We start from the raw sequence: 27,774 nt of genomic DNA, 5'->3' as shown, positions 1-27,774 counted from the left end.
CTATGTCAAATGCTGGGAATACAAATAAAAGTATAAAAGATATTCCCTACCTTTAAGGAGCTTACATTTTGATGGGGAAGACAACATATAAAGAGGAACCAGAAAGAAGATAAGAATCTTTGTGGGGCTTGGCAACTGGCAAGGAGGAGGAGGAGAAGTAGTTTGGAGAATAAACCAAGTCAGGAGTGACAGAGCAAGAACATTAACTAGAAAACATTCCCCCCCTCTCCTTAAACTTAAGGTACAAACTCCCATAAACTTACCCAGTTTTCATAGCAAGAATAAATAAAAACAGTGCACATAGTGAGGCTCATATGTATGGAGAGGCAACTCACAGCACCAGAATTATAAGCCTTTACTGCAGAGTCCTCTCCATGTTCCTCCTTTGGGTGCAGAATCTCTGTTAGGTTGCTTGCTTAGCTGGTCTTTGAGGGTCTGCTCCTCCCTGATGCTTGACTGTCCATTTCCAGGGCTAGTAAAGTCTTGAGTCCATAGCCAGACCTTGTATCCGGCAAGAGATCAAGCTTCTGAATATATGGACTTGTAACATTCATGGATTAGTCAATCATTGTTCACACAATGGCATTGCTGCCTTCAAACTCAAAGGTCCTCATATTTCACATAGGGATAACAGGTTATTGACAGTTTGTTCACACATTAGTACTTCAGCATCTGTGATTACATGTTGTGACTCCATCAACTGAGATGGAGAACCAAATCCCCTCTCCCTTATACTTTTTCTCTATTTAAATATTGGCCATCCCAAGCAAGTCAACCAGGGGGCTTTTTTTTTTGACAGAATCAATTTATAAGCAACCTATAAATTAACATTCTTCTGTGAGGATCTAGGCCCACCAGTGAGTAGTCCTAAATATTATGCTCACCCCCAAATACATGGTGATACAGTTTTAAAAATAGACATCAATTTACACAGTTCTCATAGGTTATCACTTAAGTGTTGTAAAGACCTTTCCCAACCTCAAAGCAGCACAAAAAAGTGAAAAAATTGAACTTTCTTCAGCAGAGGGAAAGCCCAGTCTCTACAATATTCCCGGAACAGGGACAAGAAGTTCCTTTCTTACCTTCAGATAAGAAATAATCAGACCACTTTGTCTTTGTGCTTATTGTAACACAAGAGATCTGCTCACCTTCTCCCTCTCCAACTAAGGGGTCTCTCTGCTCTGGGCTCCCTTGGGTACTTAGTGCTACAACAAACCAGCACTTGGCCCAGAAATTACTGGGGTGCCACTCCTTCCCACCTGCACCAGACTGGGTTGAATTCTCTGGATCTTTGTAACATAGGGACTGAAATTTCCCCAATGGACCCCTGAAACACACAAGGCCTTCCAAATGGATATTCCAACTCATTCACTAGGACAATTGAGCTGACTTTAAAAGAAACCAGAAAATCTCAGAGAGGCCTCAGAAAAGTATTATGCAGCTCCAAAGAGGTGAAGTACTTGGGGGATTGGCTATCCAAGGTTTCTCAGATATCAGTTATAACTTATCCTAAAGTCTGTAAGTAAAGCAGATATATTAAGATAAATAGTTCTGCTCAAAGAAAATAAACATAGAGAAGCTCAATAATGTTTTCTAAGATATTTGCTAGGCACAAGTATTCTAAGCATGTAATATCTTCACTGCTCATATTAGCTAAAATGCTCATAATGGACATGGTCACTTAATAGACATCAGGACATAAGCATTTGACAAAACAAAAGTTATTTAAAGCAAAGTATTATGACTCATAAGGATGCTGAAAAGCTGACTGCCTGTTATAGTATGGGGAAAAACACAGAACAATGCTAATTTGGGGTATATGTTGAATTAGATGACTGCTGAAATCCCTTCCAACTCATAAAAAATATTGTGGAACTGACTTTCATGTATCTGAATCACATAAAGATATGTAATACTACCTTTTGTTGTTGTTTGGTTCTGATTGTGTCTGGCTCCCATTTGAGGTTTTCTTGGCAAAGATACTGGAGTAATTTGCCATTTCTTCTCTAGCTTATTTTACAGATGAGGAAACTGAGGCACACAGGGTTAAGTGCTTTGCCCAGGGTCATGCATCTAATAAGTGTCTGAGGCCAGATTTGACCTCAGGAAGATGAGTTTTCCTGATTCCAGACCTGGCAATCTATCCACTGTACCATTTAGCAGCCTCAATCCTAGGTGGTGTTTACATAATTTATATAATTACATTTACATTATACCTTACATACATTATCTCATTGGATCCTTACAACAACCCTATGAATAAGCACCACAGGCATTCATGTTTTTTACTGAAGAGGAAACTGAGGATGAGAGACATTACATGATTTGCCCATTGTCACCTTGCTAGCAAGTGTTAGAGGCAAGATTTAACTTGGATGATTTCTGATCTCAGACCCATTACTTTCCCACTACACCACAAAATATATAAATATTTGATAACATTAATATGACCTCTTTTGAATTTATAATGAGTAAAGTAAACTTTTATTAATTTAATTTAATTCATCTACTAAATTAAATCAATATGACTATGTTCATAATATTTGGCTAGAATAAGGTATAGTAGCTTTCCATTTCTTCAAACTTAAGAGTTTCAGGAAAAAAGTTAGGATAAGAAAATGCCACTCAATGAGTAAAGTGCAGGGGGATTTTTCTGATATAAGCCCAGCAATTTAGTTAAGAAAAATCTGATAGGTTTTGACAATAAAATTCCTTATACCTTTAGCACTCAAAATGATAAAACGTGTCTTTCCTTATCATTCAAATTTCCATTTCTAGTTATTATACAAAGAAAAATTCAAATGCATTTTAATGTAGATGAAAGTCAGGCACTGTAGATTAAATGCTGAGTGTAAGGGGGTTACAGGAGTATTGTTCACAAGGCTATTAATTTACTTGAAAGACAGCTTTTAAATTGAAAACCATAATATCAAGGGTTTTAGAGGTGGTGGAATACAATTTTTTATCTACCAGTCTTTGATGACAGCAAGCTAGTATGAAAGATTTTTTTTTCTAGCCCCAATTGACTTTAGAATTTGGGTGAAAGTGCTTCTACTAAAAGAAAGTATTAGAGATTTTAAAAATATAACCCTATCTCGATTTAAAGAGGATAGAATTTTGTAATTTCATATTTAGGCCTCCCTCTGGGTCCCTCTCACCACCAACCACCACCAACAATATAAACAACAACTCTTACTCGATCTTTCAGGTTGCCTCCACATAGAGCTGCTGCTGTCTCTGGTTATAGGAATAAACTGTGGGCACCCATTTCTGAAACTATGGTTTCCAAACCCCTACCAATGTGTTCCCATTAATAATCAGCCAGATGCAGAATGAGATATATTTTGAGACATGGGCAATATGAGAATTTGTTTTGTTTGAGTGTATATATTTGTTGTAATAGTTTTGGTTTTCTGTTTTTCTTTTTCTTTTGTCCCCCGCCCCATCCCCCCAGCGGTGGGCAGAAATGGGAGAAAAAATGCATGCTTCATTAATTGAAAAAAAAATTGTTTCCATTACAAAATACCTGAAAATTAGTCATTGCGACTCTGTTTAAAGACCTACATTGATGGAACACCTACCACTTTCTGATGCAACCCTTCCCATTTTTGGACAGTTATTACTTTTTAGGACATTGAATCTAAATGTTTGCCCCTTAGCAACTTCCACCAGTTGCTCCTTATTCTATCCTCTGGGGCCAAAGAAAATATGTCCAGACCCACTTCTTTACGATAGATCTAAGAATATTTGAATATGGCATTCATGTCCCCTCTGAATCTTCTCTTCTTTGGTTTCTTTAATGGAAACTCGTGATAGGGACTCAGAGTTCTTATCTTGGACACTTGCTAGTGTATCACTATTCTTAAACTCATTGCTCCAATTTCAAACCAGACAGAATGTAAATTCTAATTATTTTTGGTACCATTTCAGTGGCAAAACTTTCTCATTAATTGATTTCTGTTCAATTAGGGTATCTTTCTGATTTTTCAGTTTGGATTAGTGACAACTATGATGATCATGGATGAATCCTTTTATTGCTGCCAAGTAGAAATATTAATTGTATTAGTTGGAGCATTGAGCAAAGTTTCAGGGGAAATATGAGATAGTCATGGATGTTTTGTCAACTTATAACTTTGAAAGACCATAGATTCTGAGCTGGAAGCATCCTTGGCCATTTAGTCCAGTCTCTTCACTTTATAGATAAACAAAGTAAAGATCAGACGTGTTAAATAAAAAGTCATTCTCAAATATTCAGATGAATCTGTGATCTTATAGATTAGTGCATTCCCTCTATTGATGCAGATTGCAACCCAGGCAACCCGTCCATTCCTGCCCATCCCATGCAGCTTCTTGTCCATGTTTTCCCCAAAGTGGTAAACTACATGGGGTTGGTTCATGCAGTGTGCTGAAGGCCTTCCTTACTTTCTCCCAACACCATGAGAATTCCAATGGAGCATAATGGTTGTCCACCTGTTATTCCTTGCTCTTACCGCATGTCTACCTTCTCCTTCTCTCATCTGAAATGAAGGAAAAGAAATTACTTTCTGTCATCTGAATTCTTTGATAACCCAAGATCATATAAGTTGTAAATACCCGAGCTGAGATTCAACCTCAGGTCCTCTGACCCCAAGTATAGAGCTCTTAACACCATACCATGTTTCCTCATTTCATTTCACAGGACTTAGGATTTTTAAATGAGAAGTCCAAGTATTTCTCATGCACATCTTATGGTCTGGGGTGTCTAAGAGCCTTATCAATTTTTTTTGGAGGGGAGAAGGCAGGGCAATTGGGGTTAAGTGACTTGCCCAAGGTCACACAGCTAGTAAGTGTGTCAAGTGCCTGAAGCTGGATTTGAACTCAGGTCCTCCTGACTCCAGGGCCAGGTGCTCTACTCACTGTGCCACCTAGCTGCCCCCTAAGAGCCTTATCAATTTTAATATATTGCTTTTATATAGTCACAGTGCATCAGAAAGACTTTTTTTTAGAGCCAGTATTTAGAAATAGATTTTTCCCTAGTGTGAATGTTCACAAGATGATAGGTTTAGAACCCTAAGGGACTTAAGAGGTTATATCATCCAATTTTTTTTATATAAATGAGGAAACCGAGTCCTAGAGGTATCATGAGGTACAATGACTTGCCCAAGGTCTCACAGATTTGAACTCAGGTGTCTCTAATTCCAACCCTTCTTCTATACCATATTGCCTCTCTTTCCACACACCTCAGCTTAATCCAAGAGTTTATGTTCTGATGACCTACAAAAATAGTGTCAGTATTTTGTAGTATCATTATCCTCATATATATATATATATACATATAAATGGACATGATAACATACTTTTTTGTTAATATTGAATCTGAGGATGTTCTGCTGCTTGGGTATTTCCTTGTACTTTTCATTTAAATTAGTAGTTTTCACTAAACAGCTTTTATTTCTTCATTTTGAAGTATGGCAGAACACAAAGGCAAATGCTATGTTCCTGAGAGCTGTCCATGCCTCTGGAAGGACTGGGAATACCTCTCGGGAGAAGTGATTTCTACACCTTGTTATACCTGGTAATGAGTTTCAATGATTTCTCTGTGGTTTGATTAGGGATTTCTGTTGGCAGCAATCTCTGGCTGATAGTTACTGGCTGCTGTGTTCTCATCCACCAAAGAAGATGCCAGCATGCCTAGGTTACCTTCTCAAAACCTACTGATTAAATGGAAGTAGAAGGTTCTAGGAAGTGATAACAAAATCACTGTATTATTCATCTGCTCATTTGTTTAGCCTATGACAAAAGGGTGGGCAATTATAAATCCAGACAACGTTGAGAGAAAAGCATCAAGCTTACCAGTAACTTCAAGTTTATAGAAAGAGGATAACATCGCATTTCTTGCCAGGTTTTCCATTTCTTTAAACAGAGAAAAATTACTTCAAGATAATTTTAAAAAGAAGATTTTTTTCCCCTGAAGCAGAATGACTTTCAAAATGGGGGTAAAGATTTGGAGAGTGTAATTAAGACCATGTACCAGGTATGAATAAATTTACTAAAAAAGAAAATAGTGTCAAGGAAACATAAGTGAAAAATTTCACAGAAGGAGTTTCAGGAGGGGACCCAGACAAGCAGAGCCATTTTAGGAACTTTATTTCTAGTTCTTAGGAATTGAAATTAGATATCTGGTTCATTTGGTATGGGGAACTTTCAGGTGAAGAAAGTCCTTCTACCAATGCAAGTCAGTATCTAGAGTACTAGAAAGCTGTCTGGGGCACTGAGAGATTTGGTGACTTGTACTGGGTTGCCTGTACTACACAGGCAGCATATGTTGACTGTGGGACTTAAATCCAGGTCATCCTGGCTTCCAGGCCAGCTCTTTATCCACTACAACACTTTATCTCTCCCTGTGTCAAATTTATTATTTATTTAGAATAGACTGGCATGTTTCAGAAGTTTACAGTTTCATTTATAACCTTCCTTATTGTGCTTCTTTATATATGAAATATTCATGTTTTATGACTTTTAAAGTTCATAATAAAAAGCAAATTTTAAAAATTGCTACTCTGATCCCTCCTTGTAACATGATTATGTTAGGATTGCAAAGAGTATTCCAGCAGACTGCATCATCTTCGAAGTTCTACCAATCCAGAAAGACTTTGAGTTTGGATGCAGCAATGTCTGTCCTCTAACGACCTGTCCAGTATGGGTCTGGATGCATATGACAATGTCTCCTGGAGGAGCATTAGCTTAGCTCAGTTTACAGTGTCTCACTACCAGGTGACATATCGAGTGGAAGGTGGGGAAAAGTTGTCAATCACAGCATCTCCTGAAGGCCAATTGTGATTAGTTCTAGTGGAGGGAGTTCTCACATTGATGAAACCACAGACATTTCAAGCATTGAAGAAATATGAACTGTCTTCTGACTGTGTTTAATTCTCAGTTCCCTCACTTACCTTCTATGTGACAAGGGCGTCATCCCTAAAGTTAATTCTGATTCTTATTGGTTCATCTGTACAATAAGACAGTGACTACTGTAAGGGTTAGGTGGCTTAGAAAACAGACTTTGACTAAAGCACTAATGTTGATAATGATTGGAAGAAACTGACAAAGTTAAAGCTTCTTTGGAAGGTCAGTAACATTGTCACTCTTGTAGTGTTTGTCGGCGAGGGATGTTCAATTGTACTTATTATCCATGCCCTGCGGTGTGCACAGTTTATGGGGACCGTCATTACTATTCCTTCGATGGACTGGAATTTGACTATGTCAGTGATTGCCAAGTTTTTCTAGTCAAGGTAGGTGAACAATCGTTCTTCTCTGTTTATATTTGTGTAAGATTCCTATTCCAGGGAATGAGAACTCTTAGTCAGTAGCAGTTTTAAATGTTGTGAGCCAAACCACAGAAAGAGGTAGCAGTTGTGAGTCAATTTCCCAGATACATTTTTATGTCTAATTATGTTTACAATGTAAGAATAAGTGGGTCTTAAATAAGGGATGAATTCTTTCTTGGGTTGATATGGTTAAAGGCATAAAATGAAATTAACTTTTTTTAAAAGATAGAAATGTGTGTGTGTATATATATATATATATATATATATATATAAAATATATATGATTGTAAGATACATATTTCTCTACAATTAGGACAGTTTGGCATGGGGGTAGAGAGCTGGCTTTGGAATTGGGAAGATCTGAGTTCATTTCCCACCTCTGACACCTCTCACTGTTAAATCTAGACAACTCCTATAAATTGTAGGGAAAGTGCTAACCTGCTTCAGTAGAGGGAGTTTCCTTATTGGGAAGTTTCCTACACCAGTGAAATCACAGGTCCAATCTGTATTTGAATCAGAATTTGTTTCTATATATCCTAAATCATAGATCTGGAATAGATGCAATGTGCATATATGTATACATGTGTATATATAGCAAACATACACATAGGCATGCACACACACATGCACACATGTATGCATATATACCTGCATACATAATATAAGACATATATGCATCTATCTATATGTATGTGTTTACATATATACATATATACACAATAATGTCTATATACATATATATACATATCTATATCTGTCTATATACACATATCTACATTTGTATATACATATATTTTATGTATATACGCATAATATACAATATATCTATATTTATGTCTGTATATAAATATATCTTCATATAATATATCTATTTATATACACATATATGTATATACATATATATACATAAATTTAGATATAGATAGATGCTTATTTACATATATACATACATTTACATATGTGTGTCTGTATTTGATTTAATTGGTGTAAGGAACTTAAAGAGAGGAAACTCTAATTACTAATGCAGATCAGCCTCTTATGCTTTTAGACAATTACCTGGGATACTGAGACAACAAGTAACTTTTATAGGGGTCCCAGGACCAATATGTGTTAGAGGTAGGAACAAAGGCTATGCCTTCTTGACTCCAAGGGTGACTCTCTATTTGTTATTCCCAACTGTATCTCAAAGCAAAATATATCAATACTTTTTGTTTTGGAGTCTTGAATTTGGGTGTGGAAATAATGATGCAAATTGTAAGCATGGTGGATACAATATTGGATTTAGAGTTTTGAAGACCTGACTTCAAATATTGCTTCTGGTGCTTAATAGCTCTGTAGCAATGGGTAAGTCATTCAGCCTCCCTGAACCAGTCTCTTCATTTGTAAAATGCAGACAATAATATCTATAATGCCCACTTTGAAAAAGTATTGTAAAGTTCAAATGTGCTAAGGTAAAAATATGAAATATTTTGTAATGCTTGGAGATGCCAATTATCATCATTATTATTATTAGGAGTAGTAGTAGTAATATATAAGAAGGTCCTTATAGAGTGGCTCTATTTTAAGGCTATAAAACAGGGCATATATCTTTTTATGAGCTCCGGAAACCATTTTTGGGGAAAGGATCCAACCCTGTGCTTTCATCAGTGTGGGGAACTCCAGTGTGGGAACTCCCTCCACTGGTATAGATTGGCAAATGGTCTATAACTTACTCTTCATATTAAAAAAAATTCTAGAGATGTATGGGTATTTTAGGTAGCACAGTAGCACAGTATAGAGGACTGGACATAGATTCAAGAAGACTTGAATTCAATCCCAGCCTCAGACACTTACGAGCAAGTGTCACTTAACCTCTGTCTGCCTCAATTTCCTCAACTGTAAAATGGGAATGATAACAGCACCTACCTCCTAGAGTTGTTGTGAGCATAAAATGAGATAATATTTGTAAAGTTCTTTGCAAACCTTAAAGTGCTATATAAATGCTAATTATTATAATAATATTATAGAAATGCCAATATAGTCAATTAATTAGCAGCACAGATTGTTTGAATTGCAATGCCATGTATTTGAAGAAATATTATATAATTTTTGAAATACAAATATTGTTGAATTACTAAAAGGCCTTTATCTTATTTACATCTTTGTCCTTAATAATTCAATTTATAAATGAGAAATTTATGCTGGAGAAAGTGACATAAGAGTCAATGCAGTAAGCTCCTAAGCTCCAGCAATGCAACCATGTGTTGGACTTCCTGATAAATGGAAACTTTTCTGATTATGGTCCTTTGTGTTATTAAAGGACTTTTTTGAACTATATTTTAAGTGTATCATCACATAAGTATGCTAATTATTCCCATTTTAAAATGATTGCAATTAGCTGAAAAGTGATCATTAAAGCCTATAACCTCTCACTCTTTAATAAAGCTCATGTGTTAAGACTCTCCTTCAACCAACCTGGTTTACTTTTTTTTGGTGCTTTATTGTGAGCGATTTTGACTTTCTTGTAAAATGAGCCACTGTGAATGGCAGAGTTCTAAAGTTCAAGAAGTCATTTGGCAGTCACATAATGAAGGAAGATGGCAAATTGCCGATAGCTTTTCATCCAGTGAATAACAAGGCACAGGTGACGAAAGTATACCTTGTCAGTATTCGTCTACTCTGAACAAGCCTTGTTTTAGCAAAGAGAAGTGCAATATTAGACGGCTGAGTCTTCTTTCAAGGCCTGCACCTTAAATCAAGAACATGCTTAAGAGCAGATAAAATCCTGAAATTTCATGGCTCCACTGAAACTCTTCCCTCAGAGATAATTAGGGACTTCCTTCTTGCCAAATCAGGCCTTTTCCCCATCCTGGTCCTCCTTGACCTCCATGTGGAAGTCCCTAGATCTCCTATGGTACTCGATCCTCCTGACAGCTCACTCCATGAAATTCTGTCCTCATTCTTCCTTGATGATGTCTGGTTAGGTGGTTGGTAGTAAAGTAGGAGGAGGCAGGACAGAATGGATGGTTTGGAATGAACACTGAGGGAAATGACATAAGACAGATTGGCAAGCAGTGGTCAAGGTCTGTCCTTAGCAGGTGAAAATCTGTTTGATTTGGTGATTTCCTCAGTATCCCTAAAACAGAACAAGGAGAGTAATCAGATGTTAGTAGTTAACTAGGCATGTAATTTCACAGGTTGGAAACAGGAAAAGGTCCAGAGGGCAGGATCTTAGCAGCTAGACTATAGTGTCAAGCTGGTCAAGCCAGAGTATCTTCCACTTCCACTGAATATATGTATCTATATGTATTGTATATGTACTTTTTAAATGTTTCCCTCTTTAGGATGTGAGTTCTTTGAGAGTGGGGATCAAGTTTTTGGCTTTCTTCGTATCCCAAGCACCTAGCCCAATTGCTGGCACAGAGTAAGACCTGTAATAAATGCTTGTTAACTGACCAAGTGACTGAGTAATGGGTATAGATTGGGAAAATAATCATAGATCATGGTTTGAGTAAGATAATGGGAGATTTAGGAGGATAAGAGGTTGTAATAGAATGTAAAATTCTGATTTGGGGGGTAATATTGTGATAGATGTTTAAATGTAAGATATGACAATGTCACAACTGAAGTGTGGGGAGAGGAGAATATCAGAGTTGAGGAGGCTGAGGACTTTTATGATCAGATTGTCAAAGGGATGTCCAACATGAGTATTGATATCCCTGGGGATGAGAGCAATGGAAAGCCATAGGGCTTGGTTGTAAAATAATCGCAGAAGTTGGGAGAAAAAAAAGAAGTTGGAGAATGGCCTAGAGATGGGTACATGAGAGCAAGAAAGATGGGCATTGGACTGCATTTCATCAAAAGAAGAAAGGACATTGAAGAATGATGATAGAAGAATGATTTGGTAGGGATGGTGGGAAAAAAGGAGCATATTCACCCCTCTTCCTAACCCTGTTAGTCAGGGAGAAAAGAGGGAATTGGAAGAGATGAGGGATCCTTGAGGGAGAACCAGATTTCTTTTAAAGTGAAGAAATGGAGATAAAGAATATTTCTATACAACTTTAAGATTTGCAAAGTACTTTACACATGTTATCTATTTAATTCCTTAAACAATCCTGGGAGGTAGGCACTACTATTTTTTCCATTTTATAGGTGGGTAGAGGTTAAATGATTTGCCCAGAGTCACATAAGTGGTAATTGTATGAAGTAGGATTCAAACTCAGGGACCCTGTCCATTGTGTCCTTAGCTGCCTCTTGAAGGTATCAGCTGTTTTGTCAACAACAGAATTGAAGGTGTCAAATTCCATGGCAGGATAGGCTGGGATTTGGCTGAACCAGGCCTTATTTTCTATCTTTATGCTTCTTAGAACATGTTTGGGTATCTGATAGGTACTTAATAACTATTTGGTGGTTAATTCATCTCACGCAATCATATCATCAATGAATCAACCAGTGGTTATTAAATGCTTGCTATTTGTCAGGACTCCAGTATCTTTGCCAAGAAAACCCCAAAGAGGGTCATGAGGAGTCGGACATGACTGAACTAAAACACAATTTGTCAGGACTGTACTAAGCATTGGGGATACTTTGGGAACAGAGAATCAGACTATGCCCTGAAGGAATTTATATTCTAGTGGAGGATATAAGAATACATATATAAGTACATATAATGTATTTAAAGCAGAAACAAAGTAATCTTAGAGGGAAAGTACTAAGAGCTAGGAGGACTAGGAAAGGCCTCCTGTAGAAGGTGATATTTAAACTGAATATTGAAGGAAAGCAGAGATTCTAAGAGAAGGAGGTGAGGAGGAAGAGCATTCCAATCATGGGGTACATCAGATGCAAAAATATGGAGATGGGAGATGGAAATCAAGTACAAGGAATAGCAAAGAGGTCAATATGGCTGGATTGTAGAGTGTGCAATGGAGAATAATGTGCAAAAATGCTGGAAATGGAGGAAGGGCCAGTTTCTGAAGAGTTATAAATGGCAAACAGAGGAATTTATATTTCATCCTAAAGGTTAACAGAGAGACCCTGTAGTGTATTGAGTGGAATAATGGATGGTGGTGATGCCCCTTCTGTAGTGTGAGAAAATCCCTTTGGTGGCTATATGGAGGAATGATTAGGGTAGAGAGAGATTTGAGGCAGGAAGACCAAATTCATCAGCCAGCAAGTTTCACATACTGAGAATAGTTCAACCCTACTCAAATCATAAATCCCAATTAGATCTATTCTCCTACATGGAGAGAGTTAAAAGGTGGGGGGAGGAGGTTGAGGATGACCTATACCAGAGACTGATTGAAATTAATAAGCTTGGAGACAGAAGATGCCTGGGTCAGGAGGGAAGGAAGAAGAAAGAGAGGGTCCAAGCTGGGACAAAAGTGGGTGAATAGAAAACTGGGCTGAGATGAGGTCAAAGCCCAGATTTCACAGGCAAATTAATTCATAGGAAAGAATCAGTGAGTCGAGGCTGAAAGCAGAAGTGTCAAAGGTGAGGAATTCTGTATAGAGTGAGTTTATGGGAACAACATATGGGGGTTGTGACGCATAAAGCAAATGTGGCCAAGGTTGGGACGATGGGAGAGTATTGTACTTAGTACTGTCCACCCCCCTTTGTCTTCTTCCTCCCAATACCCTTCTGCACCTTCTCTCCAAAGTAGCAAATTACACAGGAGAACAGGCTAGGAATTGGATGAATTTACATGAGTAGCTATGTTCAGTGTTATGCTCCTCGTAGATCCATAGACAGAGCACGGGAGGGACTGGTACAGCTTAGGTGGAGGTGGAGCTCTTTGTGGATATACTGATAGATAAGTGCAAATAGGTTACTTTTTCTTGGGCTAATGCCCTGTATGAAAAAGCTTGGAAATAAGTATTTTTAAAATTGAGTAGACAGAGCAGTTTTATTCTAAAGCAAATCTTGGTTTAGTATAGAATTGGATAGAGTCAGGAAGATCCTAGTTCAAATTTACCTCAGAGACTTCCTAGCAGGCAGCTAGGGGGTACAGTAGATAAACTGCTGTCCTGAAGTCAGGAAGACTCATCTTCCTGAGTTCAAATCCAGCCCCAGGTACTTATTAGCTGTGCGACCCTGGGCAAGTCACTTAACGATGTTTGCTCCAGTTTTCTCATCTGTCAAATGAGCTGGAGAAGGAAATGGCAAACCACTCCAGTATCCCTGCCAAGAAAACCCCAAGTTGGGTCATAAAGAGTTGGATGTGACTGAAATGACCAAACAACAGCAAGAACTTACTATTTGTGTAACCCTGGGAAAGTCACTTAATCTCTATCTGCCATATTTTCCTCAACTGTAAAATAGGATAATAATTGCACTTACCTCCCAGAGGTGTTGCAAGATTCAAATGATAACAGTTTTTGCAAAATGCTTAGCACAGTGTTTGGCACATAGTAGGTGCTTAATAAATGCTTGTCTCCTTTCTTCTGAAGGAGCCGACATATTCTACCATGTTTACCTGTACCTTATTGGACCAGTGAGTCTGGCAATTTAGGACCACAAGAGTCTACCAGAAGTCTCCTTGAGCTCTTTTAAGTCTTTTATGAGCCACGTGGAGAAGTTCTTACAAGAGCCAAACATGAAGTAACTGAGGATCAGAGGTTGTCATTTGCCCAAGGTCACACACTTGCAAATGTCAGAGGTGGGATTTGAATCCAAGTCTTTCCTACTCCAGAGCCAGTCTTGTAGAGGAATTCTTTTTCATGTATAGATTGACTTAGAAGGCTGCTGAATTTCATTACAACACTTGAGGTCTGTGATTCTGAATCAGGCTGCCAGCTTGACTGGTTCCTAGCCTCTTCCTTACTTCGGCTGTGTAAAAACCACACACACACATACAGACACACACACACACACACACACACACACACACACACACATACAGACACACACACACACACACACACACACACACACACAAAAGAACACAAACCACATTCTTCAGTGTGTTTGCAAACAGAGCTGTTGTCTTACTGTAGAAAATATTTCAAGGAGATATTAGTATGAGTTTCCATCTTTGGCAGAATAGAAATAGTTTGATGCTGAATTCACAGCAACTGTGTTTTTTATTGGCAATGTGATTCAATGGTGCCAATTTGCTCTGCTGGCAGAAACTATTAGCCTCTCTTAATCCGACTCCCTGTTCCACTTGAATTTTCCCCCGTCTCCTTCTGTCCAAATGCTTGCTTCATGCTTAGTTTCCAAATTTAATAAGTTGCACCTGCCTGGATTTGAGGAAGCATGGAAAAGGAAACATTCATTCTTCTTTTCAGTGAGTTAGGAAATTTGGTTTCCCAATTCAATCTATGTAATTACATTCTGTCAGTGTGTTCCATTTAACGAGAGACAATCATGAAGAATGTTAAAAGAGATTCCAGAAATTTGTACACTATTATCAGTTCAACAAACATTCATTAAATGCCTATAATATGCAACAACATGCATTCTTTCTTCAGGCTACAACTCTCACACTGCCTTCTACCTGAATCCATGCTTGAGCCCCTTGACTGCTAGTGTCCACCCTCCCAAACTGCGTTGTATTTATTCTATCTATGCTTCCATATATGTTTGTCTTTTTCTTTAGAATGTAAGCTAGTAGGAGTTTTTCATTCATTGTTCTTGTATCCCCAATGCCTGGCCTGTAGTAGGTGCTTAAGAAATACCTGTTGTTTGATAGCTAGGATAGCCTAAAAGCCCCAACAATGATCTAGGTTCAAGTCTCACTTCCTCTGCATAATTGATTCTATGAAGACAGGCAAGTCATTCCATTTCTAAGGGCCCCAGGCAAATTTCTAAAGACACTAAGTTGCAGAGTAAGAAACCAAGGAATGAATGAATGAATGAATAAAAAAGCAATTATTAAGGGCTTGTGCCAAGCGCTCTGCTAAGCACTGGTGATACTAATACAAAAATGAAGAAATTCCTTCCCTCAAATAACTTACATTCTAACTGGGGGAAAAAGACAGATAAAGGAGTGGTAGTCAAAAAGAAGGACTTTGGTCCAGAAAATTTCAAGGATGTGAAGTGAGGTGATAGGGGGTTAGACCATGAGCACCCCATTCAGCAATGATGGTACAGTTACACTTATGAAATGACAGATTTGGAAGAAGCGTGTGTGTGTGTGTGTGTGTGTGTGTGTATGCACACGTGCACTACAGAAAGACAAAAAATGAGCCAGTTCCTGGGGCACTCACCCAGATAAAATTAACATGAGTAGCAAATGAAGGAGGCAAAGGAAAGATCCTGCACAGCTATGCATATTTTATGTCACGTTTTAAAGAGGGTAAGGCCCTGATTAGGACAAATAAACTTCTGAAGTTCGATTTTATTGAATGTAAGTTTATGGCATTAAAAATACTTGATAACATGCTATTAAACACAATTTACATTTATCCCAGTGAATTATTATTTTTAAGTGCTTTGTTTTATTATGCTTTATTCTGAATTTAATAAACACCAAATACAATGATCATTTCCAGGGACACTGTAGAATAGAGGACTGAATATGGAACTGTGAATCTCTAATATGTTCTGCTTTTTCTCTTTTTAAGTGTATGACAAATTCAAAATGTAACCTCCAAGCCTTATTGCTTGTAATTTCTTCAGGCCTTTCTGTTCACTTCTCTTATTTTGGCAGAGGAAGAGCTATTCTACCGCTTCTTTCCTTCCCACTCCTCATTGAAAACAAAATGAAAGGAAAACAAAGCCCTTACAACAAATAAGCATAATCAAACAAAACAAATGCCCACATTCACCACATCTAAAAATACTCTTCTTTTTCTGCACATTGAGCCCATCACCTCTTTCAAGAAATAGGTAGCATGCTTCATCATTGGTCCCTGGAATCATAGTTGGTCAATGCATTGGTCTCTCTTTGAAAATTGTATTTCTTTATGATATTGTTGTTATCATATAAATTGTTCTCTTGCTTCTGCCCACTTCACTCTGTTTCAGTTCATATTAATCTTAGCTTTCTCCAAAACTGTTTTTTAAAAAAAATGTTAATAGTATTTTTATATTCATTTAGAATAATTTATTTGAACATTCTCCACTTGATGGGTTATCACTTTTTCCATTTCTTTGGCACTGTGAAAAGAGCTACTATAAATATTCTGTATATGTGAAGCTTTTTGTTCTTTTTTTAAAATCTCATTAGCGGTATAGACCTACTAGAGATATTGCTAGGTCAAAGGGTATATATAGTTTAGCGATTCTTGGAGATAAAACAATTCACAACTCTGGTACATTAATGTGTCTGGTTTCCCACAGCTCTTCCAAAATTTATCATTTTCCTTTATTATTATCTTTGCCAATCTGATGAGTGTGAGATGCAGCATCATACTTGCCTTAATTTGCATTTCTCTAATTATTAGTGATAGGAATAATTTTTTTCACATGGCTGTTAATTGTTTGGATTGCTTCTTTTGAAAACTGCCTGTTCATTTGACCATTTTATTTATTCATGAAATGACTGTTATTCTTATAAATTTGAATGAGTTCCTTTTATATTTTGGATAGGAGACCTTTAGCAGAAACAATTGCTACAAAGACATTTTTATCATCAGTACCTTTTTCCATCCCAATTTTAAATGCATTGGTTTTATTTGAGCAAAATCTTTTTAATTTTATGTAATCAAAATTGCCTATTTTATCTTATGTGATCTTTTCTAACCTTTGTTTGGTCCTGAACTCTTCCATTTTCTGTAGTTCTAAATGGTAATTTCTTGGATTATTATTTTGCAAAAACCTGATTTTTACCAAGAAGAATAAGAAGCAGTGTGTGGCATTTCTTCTCAGGACGAATCAGTCAAACAACATATGGCAAATCAAAAATATTGTCTTTGGCTTTGCAGAATGATAATGATTTCATACCAGAGATAAATTCAACTGAACAAATGCAACATGTTTTTCTGGGTTTTGAAATTTAATCAGTCCACATAGTCAATTTCTCACTGCTTAGATCTTTTCTGTTTTGATTTTTCTCCAATCGCATTTTGTTGTCTGATCGCTCCAGCAGTCGAGTTTTTTCCCATGGCAAAGAGCCTTCACTTTTTTCTGGTCATGCTGTGGGATCATCAGTATTTCTTTTGAAAAAAAAATGTTAGGATTTTTGCCAGCCCCTTTCTTTTTGCTTAATACTTCTCAGGAACCAGAATCCATTTTGTGAATAGAAAAAGTTTCATTATTTCTCCCTTGTCACCCATCCCCCTTCCTTCCTCTGGATTACAAGTTCCAGATACTCTCCTTAAGATCGGGTAACACCACTTTAAATAGATGACACCTATCTCTTCCTGTTCAACATCTAGTCATCAGATTTATGGGCATTATTTTTTATTAGTGTAACTGGCATAGTGAACCTCTCTTTTAGTAAGTGTATTTATGCTCATAGTAAATGGGGGGAAAAGGTTTCTTTTTCCTCTCATTTCCACATCCAAGTTTAGACTGGTATACTCATATCCTTTTAAAATTGTTTTTGGAACTGGTATAGGTATTGGTATCTTTTCTTTTCATATCACTTCCATTCCCAAATCAATCCTCCCCCCTCTTCTCTACAGAGAACAAATGTCTGTAGAAAAAAAGAAAAGAGAAGTCATTAAGTGACATTGACCAACACTTCATCTAATTCTGACATTTCTACACCCATAGTCCCCTCCTCTGCAAAGAAGGCAGGGAAGTTCATTTTCTATCTCTTCCTTTGTGGCCAAGTATTGTCAGTTGTAATTACACAACTCTCATGTTCCTTTTTTTTAATGATGATTCTTTCCATTTACATTGTTATAGTCCTTGAGTTTTTTGCTTTCCTGGTTTTGCTTACTTTTCATCAATTCATCTAAGTCTTCCAATGAGTCTTTGAATTCTTCATCTTATATCCATTTTAAAACAGCATGGGACAGTGGAAAATACTTTGCATATGGAGTTAGAGGAAATGCGTTCAAATCTTGACTGTCCTTAACAATTATATGACCTTGGTTTCCTCATCTGTAAAACTGAGTTAGGGAGAGGTTGGAGTAGCTGACCTCAAAGGTCCCTTTCAGGTCTAAATTGTTGATCTTATCAATTTTCTGTATCTGACATTTGGGATAGTTCATGTCTTGCAGAAGATCTCACATGCTTATTTATAATCTCTCTCTCTCTCTCTCTTATTCCCGCCCCGCCTCCCTCCTTGAAACACCTTTAATCTCAAACACATAATTTGTTTCTTATACTGAGGCTGGAAGTGAAGAACTTACTCACCCAGAGGTTCATAATCAAATGAGATGATTTGTGCAAAGTGTTCCAGGACTCATTCAGAGAGCTTGAGGTGCCCCACTGCATAGACTTTGTGAGTTTAGAAGCATTTTGTGGGAAACACTGAGATCACAGTCTTTCTGACATCATAAGCTGTACAGGGCCCCTATTCTGCACTCACCCTGGACTTCTCTGTGTCTTTTGAGTCCTGGCTTCCTTCTACTCCTTAGTGATAACCTCACATTTCAATTCTCCCATTCCCTGCTATTCCATACTGACTTCCCTCTCAGGGATCATGGGTTTTGAATCCAGTCATGCCCCTGTTCTGCCAGGCTGCCATTCATAACTAGAGCTCAGCTTGACCAACAATAAAAAAATACCTGTCAGCTTTCCTTGATGCAAATTTTAATAGGCACCATCTATTTCCATAAATTTAAAGAGGATATTCTTTTTTTAAAAAAAAATCAACCAATTAATTAATTTTTAATTTTCACCATTCAATTCCATAAGTTTTTTGAGTTCCAAATTTTATCCCCTCCCTTCCCCTCCCACCCACCCCAAGTCAGTGTGCAATCTGATACAAGCTCTATGTATTAAACGTATTTCCACATTAGACATGTTGTAAAGAAGAGTTAGAACCAATGGGAGAAATCATGAGAAAGAAGAAACCAAAAAATAAAAAAGGGGGATCTGCGTTTAGACTCCATAGTTCTTTTTCTGGATGTGGATAGCATTTTCCATCATGAGTCATCTGGAGTTGCCTTGGATCCTTGCATTGCTAAGAAGAAATAAGTCTATCAAAGTTAGTCATAGCATAACATTGCTGTTACTGTGTAAAATGTTCTTCTGGTTCCACTCACTCCACTTAGCACCAGTTCATGTAAGTCTTTCCAGTTTTTCTGAAGTCTGTCTGCTCATCGTTTCTTATAGAACGATAGTATTCCATTACGTTCATATACCACAGCTTGTTCAGCCATTCCCCAATTGATAGGCATCCCCTCAATTTCCAGTTCTTGGCCACCACAAAAAGAGCTGCTATAAATATTTTTGTACATGTGGGTCCTTTTCCTGTTTTTGTGATCTGTTTGGGATAATGACCTAGAAGTGGTATTGCTGGGTCAAAAGGTACATACAGTTTTATAGCCCTTTGCGATAGTTCCAGATTGCCCTCCAGAATGGTTAGATCAGTTTGCAAGTCTACCAGCAATGCATTAGTGCTCCAATTTTCCCACATATTCTCTAACACTTATCATTTTCCTGTTTTGTCATGTTAGCCCACCTGATAGGTGTGATGTGGTACCTCAGAGTTGTTTCGATGTGCATTTCTCTAATCAATAGTGATTTAGAGCATTTTTTCATACGATGATAGCTTTAATTTCTTCATCTGAGACCATATATCAATTGGGGAATGACTTGTATTCTTATAAATTTAACTCAGTTCTCTATATGTTTCAGAAATGAGGCCTTTATAACAGACTTTGGTTAAAGGGGGATATTCTTGAGATCAGATAGGACCACTGGCCTCAAATGCCCCTATGTATAGTATATCTAGGTGAAAGGTATCTTTTAAAACATAATTTATTTTAAATGGTTTTTTCCTTTTAAATTTTAGTTCCAAATTATCTACCTCCCACCTTTCCCCCACCCACTGAGAAGGTAAATAAAATGATATCAATTATATATGTGAAATCATACAAAACATTTCTATATTAACCATATTGTCAAAAAAATAAAGGGAGAAAATTATACTTCAGTTTGCACTCACACAGCTCATCGATTCTCTCTGGATATGTATAGCATTGTTTGATCATGAGTCTTTTGTAATTATCTTGGATCAGAGTATCAATCAGAGTAGCTGAGTCTTTCACAGTTGCTCATCATTACATTGTTATTACCATGGACAGTGCTCTCCTGGTTCTTCTCACTGCACTTGGCATCGGTTCATGTAGGTTTGCCATATTTTTCTGAAACAACCCCCATAATTATTTCTCATAGCACAATTGTACTTCATCACAATCATAATCCACAACTTATTCAGCCATTCCCCAGCTGATGAGCATCTTTTCACTTCTAATTCTTTGACGCCACAAAAAGAACTGCTATAAATATCTTTGTACATATAAGTCTTTTTGCTTTCTCTTTGGTCTAGTAGTGATACTGCTGGGTCAAAGGGTAGGCACAATTTTATAGGGCTTTGGGCATAGCTCCAAATTGTTCTCCAGAATGGTTGGACCAGTTCACAACTCCACCAACAGCATTTGTCATTTCTGAGAGGTGTGAGGTAGTGCCTCAGAGTTGTTTTAATTTAAATTTCTCTGATCAATGGTAATTTAGAGCATTTTTTTGGTATGGCTATAGGTAGCTTTAATTTCTCCTGAAAACTGCCTGTTCATATCTTTTGACCATTTATCAATTGGGGAATGGCTCTTATTTTTGTAAATTTTGACTATGTTCCCTATATATTTGAGAAATTAAGCCCTTAGAGAAACTTCTTGTAAAAAATTTTTTAATATTACTTTGTTTAGTGTACCTTTTAGCAGAATGTAGTTTCCCTGATTATCTCTTTTAATTAGGTTTATTTTTTCTTTCACTTTGTCTGAGATCATGATTGCCACCGCTGCCTTATTTGTGGGCTCCTTGAGGTGCCTGGCACATAGTGTTTAATGAAAGCTCATTGACTATATAATACATATTTATAGACATAGATATAAAATTCTTTTAATTTAGTCTCCCCGCTTAGAATGTGAGCTCCTTGATGGATTCCTTCACTGTTTTGGCCTTTCTTTGCATCCCCAGCACTTAGCACAGTGACTGATACATTATAATGTGCTTATTGACCTGATTTGTCAGACTTGAGAACCCAAGGAATTGCAATAAGAAAGGTTGGAATAGAAGACCTCTGAAATCCCTTCCTGGAAAATTCTAGTGGCAGAGATAACATTTGGAGGGCTCACATAATGTACATGGGGATCCCCATATTCAGTTTTTTGCTTCTGTTAATTCTATTTCTACAAGGTCTCAAGCTTCCATGCTCTTTCTACCTGCCCCCCCACCCTCATTTCTATTACCACTGCTACAAGTTTAGGCCCTCACTATCTCATCCAGAATAGCCTCTCCACCTATCTTCTTCTCCACCCTCTCTATTGTTCCAATCCATTCTACATACCCTAGCCAGTTTAATCTACATTAAGTACAGCTCCAATCATTTCATTTTCTTGCCCTCTTAATCTTTTAACGATTCCTCACCTCCAGAAGGTACAAACTTCTTAGCCAGATATTCAAGGCCCTCAACAATATGGCCTCATGGTATACTATTCCCTGACATTTATACAAACTTTAATAAAATTACAACAATGTCACTTATTGGATTTCCTATAAATTTTGCTGCTGTTTGATGATGAAGTCAGGTGAAGTTGCTTCATAGCTGAAGTCAGTGTATATATTGTTCTTCTGTGCTCTAGACAAACTACATTATATGTTGGTTTCCTGCTTCTCTGACTTTGCCCATACTATGTTTGCTCTGCCTATAATGCCTTCTCCTCAAACCTTTGACTGTCAAAATCCTAACTGAATATCATGGGTCCAAATCTGACTGAGGTTGGCAATATGGAGTAGGGTGATCCTGAATCCCAACTCTCTATTCCAGGCAGAAATCAGCCTACAAAAGAGCCTTTAGGGAGAAGGGAGGGACCAGACTGAAGCATAAGTTAGTTTCAAATTCTAACTTGTATAACCAGGGGAATCAGTTGGTAGGGCACAGGTGAATCAGTCATGAAAAGTGCTGAGAAAGAAGAATGAAGGGGCATCATTCATCCAGGCACTGGGGATACATGAAAAGGCAAAAGACAGTCCCTGCCCTCAGGGAACTCATGATCTAATGAATAATTAGTCCCCAGGGTACTTCAACCACACTCAGGAGTGGTCATACTTTATTAGTATTTCTTAAACTATGGGTTGAAATCCAGAATTTAAGAAGTGCTGAAGGGGTCTAGAATGGAAAAAGTTTAAGAAGCCCTGAAGATAATCCCTCTTTCCCACTCAAAAGAATTGACCCCAGGGGCAGCTAGGTGACACAGTGGAGAGAGTCAAAAAGACCAGAGTTCAAATCTGACATCAGACACTTAGCTGTATGACCCTGGGCAAGTCACTTAACTCTGTTTGTCTCAGTTTCCTCTTCTGTAAAATGAGCTGGAGGTGGAAATGGCAAACCACTCTAGTATCTTTGCCAGAAAAAACCCCTGTACCAATTGTCACAAAGAGTTGACTGAACAACATCCGTATTCTCTTGTCTAGATTAGATGACCGATTTATTTCCCTTTCCTACTTTCCTGTTAACACATCTCCTTCCTATTTTTAGCTCATTTTGATTTACTTTGTTATTTTCTCCACATACTGCTTTGCTTCTTATTCCCAATTTTCTTGATCTCGTTGGATCCTACCTTTTTGTATATCTACTGGAATCATTGCTGATAATTATGAGATTTAGGTCAGGAAGGGACCTTAGAAATCATATCCCATCTCCTCACTTTACAAATAAGGCCACTGAGACCTAGAGAGATTGTATGATTTACACAAGATTACATAAGTAAGGAAGCAGATCTGGGATTTAGACCCAGGTCTCCTTTGACTCCAAATCCAACACTATTTTCACAATGCTTCTTGACAGGATTATCAGTGAAGAATTTGGAGCAATTTAAGTTCATAGCATGGTCCCATTGTTTTCACTGACAGAAAATTAAAAATGCAGTTGTCCCAGTGTGTTGTGCAAATGAAACACTGAGAAATTAGCTTCACTTACCTTGTAGTGTTTCCTTTGCCTAGGCTGCATCACTAATTCTTAAATGACCAACAGTCTCTGGGACTAGATTTTTCCCATGGAGTGTTCCTTTAGGGTCTTTTAAAATCCCTATTCTGGGGACTTCACTTTATAGCAAATAAGGAAACTTTCCTCTCTGGAAACATAAAATATTTGTCCCATGCTCTCAGTCTGTGGGTTGGTGTGTGTGTGTGTGTGTGTGTGTGTGTGTGTGTGAGAGAGAGAGAGAGAGAGAGAGAGAGAGAAAGAGAGAGAAGGATTCAGAAAATCGTTCAGTCACAACCATTTACATTTCTAGGAGAAAAAGAATTATGATTAACAGTGGTTGTTCATTCGTATTGACCTTTTTTTTTCTAGCTTTGCAGATTTATACATCATATCACTAAGCATATATTGCTTAATCATCACCCCCAAAGCCTGAGATTAACTTGAAACAGAAGTAGAAAGTGAAGGGAAGTTATGCTTAAGGAATATGATTCCACTTTAAGTTATCTGCCTAATGTGCTATCATAAACAAGATTGTACCATGCCTACCAATAATAATAGCTAATGTTTATATAGTGCTTTGCAATTTGCAAAGTACTTTAGATACATTATCTTCTTTGAGCCTCCCAACAGCTCTATGAGGTGGGTGCTATTATCCTCATTTTACAGACATGGAAATTGAAACCCAGAAAGGTTAAGGTGACCTGTCCAGGTTTTCACACAGCTCTAAGTGTCTGAAAAAGGATTGAAGATCAAGTCTTTCTGACTAGCAGCCTTTAAGCAATATGACCCTCCCTAGCTATGGTTTAATATAAACATTGGTATGGACAAGGTTGGGACTCTTTTAAAATATGGTAGCAGACAGAGAGGGGGCAGTCAGGTGGTGCAGTAGATAAAGCCCTGGGCTGGGAATCAGGAAGGCTCATCTTCCTGAGTTCAAATCCTTCCTCAGACACTTACTAGCTGTGACCCTGAGCAAGTCACTTAACCCTGTTTACCTCAGTCCCCTCATCTGTAAAACGAGCTGGAGAAAGAAATGGCAAACCACTCTAGTATCTTTGCCATGCAAACCCCCAAATGGGGTCATGAAGAGTTGGACATGACTCAATAACAACAAAACCTTTCCCCCAACTTTTCATCTCTCTTCCTCTAAATAACTTTTCTCAAGAGGAATAGCAAAATAAAACCTAAAATGTTTTTCCTTTAACTATAAAGCTTGAATTATTTTTTCCTATTATTTCTTGAAAATAGTTACTGAAGTGCACTGCTAAATGAATACAAAATATAAAAGCATGATGGGTGCTAGTTTCAAGTGACTCATTGGGTAATGATCCTAAGGTTCCTTATTGTTCTCTTTTTCACAATCAAGTCAGTGCATGACAAAGGAATTGCTTCATAAGAAACAAAAGCTCTGAAGAAATCATTTGGTAATCACAGGTAGCTGAAGAAATGTGCATAGCAAGGCACAGTGATCAGTAAACAGGAGAGGAAGATTTTGACCAGTAGTCATTAATAGCTAGCATTTATATAGTTCTTTAAGGTTTGCAAAATATTCGAGCTTCATTATCTGATTTGCTCCTAACAGCAGCCATGTGAAGTAGCTTGCACTATTAACCCCACTTTATGCATGAAGAAATTGAGGCCAAGAAAGGTTAACTGACCTGCCAGAGTCACATAGCTTGTTGGTGTTTGAGGTAGGATTGAATCCAGGTCTTCCTGAGTCCAAGTCCAGCCAACTATACACTGTGCCACCTCGCTGTCTCACTGAGCCACTTGCCATTCCTGGTGATAGGGAAAGGCTAAATGGAGATACTATGTGCCCTCTGCAGAGCTATAACTATGGTAGGAAAACTGAGGCTCAGTCCTAGGTGCTGATGTGAATATTCCTTGATGGGGCAGGGATTAAAATTGTCCCACCTACAATACAAGAGACTGAGACAGAGCTCTGAGCCAATGGCACTTTATTAAAGGGTCCGTGGTCCCCTTTAATGAAGTGGACCTCAGATCTTCCTCCCAACCTGAGATACCCTCTTCTTCTAGGACCTTGTTTTTATAGGGTTTGATACCCAAATATGCAAAAGGGGCATCATAAAATACAGAATTTTACTGGTTGATAGACCTTGTTCTTGAGGGCCAGAAATGACAGATTAGTGGAGGTAGGGGTGCAAGGGGTATCACGGGTTTGGAGAAATATGGGGCATCTCCACTGACTGAGTGCTCATAAGGTGGTCACCTGCTCACATAAGACAAGAGAGAATGGTCCAGAGGTATGAAAACAGGATGGGGAACTTTCTAAAGCATCAAGGCATCTCACTCGTGCTGGGTTTGGACATAGAATTTGAGCAAAACAGGATGGAGATATCTTTGTCAGCATTCTTGTGGTTGTGCAAGTGAGCCTCATAACTTGGTAAACAAGTAGTGAACATTACATTAAAGTCTGAGGCCCATTATAAGAAGCTATCTCATCTAAGTAACTGTCTGATTTATGTAATACATCAAACTGATTAATGCTGATTGGAATAGATTAAGGGTCCAAATGAAGTATTTCTCATAGCAGCATCAGAGGAGAGAGACATCCCCCAAGGAGAGTGCAGGACAAGAATACGGACAAGATAAGGACTCGATGTCCACTTTCCTAGCAGTACTGCGTCTGGGCTTGGATTGGTTTCTGCATTGTATTCCCTTCAACTACCCTAATACTGAGAAAGGATGAGTTACAAATATCATCTTTCCATGTAGGAATGTAAACAAAACAGTTCAACTTTAGTAAGTCCCTTATTATTTCTCTTTCCTGTTTACCTTTCATGCTTCTTTTGATTCTTGTATGTGAAAGTCAAATTTTCTATTCAGCTCTGGTCTTTTCACTGAGAAATCTTGAAAGTCCTCTATTTTATTGAAAATCTATATTTTGCCCTGGAGTGTTATACTCAGTTTTGCTGGATAGGTGATTCTGGTTTTAATCTTAGTTTCTTTGATCTCTGGAATATCATATTTCAAGCCCTTCAATCCCTTAATGTAGAAGGTGCTAGATCTTGTGTTATCCTGATTGTGTTTCCACAATACTCAAATTGTTTCTTTCTGGCTGCTTGCAATATTTTCTGCTTGACCTGGGAACTCTGGAATTTGGCTACAATATTTTAAGAGTTTTCTTTTTGGGATCTTTTTCAAGAGGCGATTGGTGGAGTCTTTCAATTTCTATTTTACCCTGTGGTTCTAGAATATCAGGGCAGTTTTCCTTGATAGTTTCTTGAAAGATGATATCTAGGCTCTTTTTTTGATCATGACTTTCAGGTAGTCTAATAATTTTTAAATTATCTCTTCTGGATCTATTCTCCAGGTCAGTGGTTTTTCCAATGAAATATTTCACGTTGTCTTCCATTTTTTTCATTCTTTTGGTTCTGTTTTATAATATCTTGATTTCTCATAAAGTCACTAGCTTCCACTTGCTCCATTCTAATTTTTAAGGCAGTATTTTCTTCAGTGGTCTTTCGGACCACCTTTTCCATTTGGCTAATTCTGCTTTTCAAGGCATTCTTCTCCTCATTGGCTTTTTGGAGCTCTTTTGCCATTTGGGTTAGTCTATTTTTTTAAGTTGTTATTTTCCTCAGTATTTTTTTGGGTCTCCTTTAGCAAGTCATTGACTTGTTTTTTATAATTTTCTTGTATCCTTCTCATTTCTCTTCCCAATTTTCTCTCTACTTCTCTTACTTGCTTTTCCAAATCCTTTTTGAGCTCTTTCATGGCCTGAGACCAATTCATATTTTTCTTGGATGCTTTTGATGTAGGATCTTTGACTTTGTTGACTTCTTCTGGCTGTATATTTTGATCTTCTTTGTCACCAAAGAAAGATTTTATAGTCTTTTATAGTCCTTTTTCACTGCTTGCTCATGTTTCCAGCCAATTACTTGACTTTTGAGCTTTTTCTCAGGGTATGACCGCTTTCAGAGTGTGGAGTGCTTTGTTCCAAGCCTCAGGGGTTTTGCTCTGCTGTTTTCAGAGCTACTTCTATTCTGAGGTGGTATGATGCCCCTCTCCTGGCCTGTGCTCTCATCTGTGGTGCAGCCACTCCTTTGTGCCATGTAGCTACCAGGAGGACTCCCTCTCCACAGCCACTACAAAGCTCTGAAACACCAATGCTTCTCCTCTCCCAAGACCTGCCAACCAGATCGGTGACCCAGATCCCCAGATTCAAGCAGGGCAAAGCAAGAGAATCTTGGCTCAGCACTAGCAAAGTAATCTCTGCACTCCAGCTCTGATCAGCCACTTAATTCCTCCCACTGTGTGGGCCTAGGGCTGGAAGCAGCGCTATGCTGCTACTGTTGCTGTTTCTACTCCTGCTGTCGGAGCCACCTTCGCCAGCCCAGGGCAGCGGCCAGACCTCGAACTTCCCTCACCCAGATCCAGAAGCTTTCCCACTGACCTTCTCCATTGTCTTTGGACTTTGTGGG

At 37.9% G+C, this 27,774-nt stretch overlaps 1 protein-coding gene across 1 annotated transcript in view; it reads left to right on the top strand.

The window, feature by feature from the left end:
- Nucleotides 1-27,774, top strand: part of OTOGL (otogelin like) — a 194,270-nt gene that overhangs the window by 64,909 nt on the left and 101,587 nt on the right. The window contains exons 24-25 of the mRNA XM_036761187.1: nt 5,447-5,554; nt 7,130-7,268. Of these exons, the coding sequence (XP_036617082.1) occupies nt 5,447-5,554; nt 7,130-7,268 (247 nt within the window). The remainder of the gene's footprint in view (nt 1-5,446; nt 5,555-7,129; nt 7,269-27,774) is intronic.

The sequence above is a fragment of the Trichosurus vulpecula genome, chromosome 5 (assembly GCF_011100635.1).
Source record: "Trichosurus vulpecula isolate mTriVul1 chromosome 5, mTriVul1.pri, whole genome shotgun sequence".
Lineage (NCBI taxonomy): Eukaryota > Metazoa > Chordata > Mammalia > Diprotodontia > Phalangeridae > Trichosurus > Trichosurus vulpecula.
This window is presented reverse-complemented; position numbering and strand designations above follow the sequence as displayed.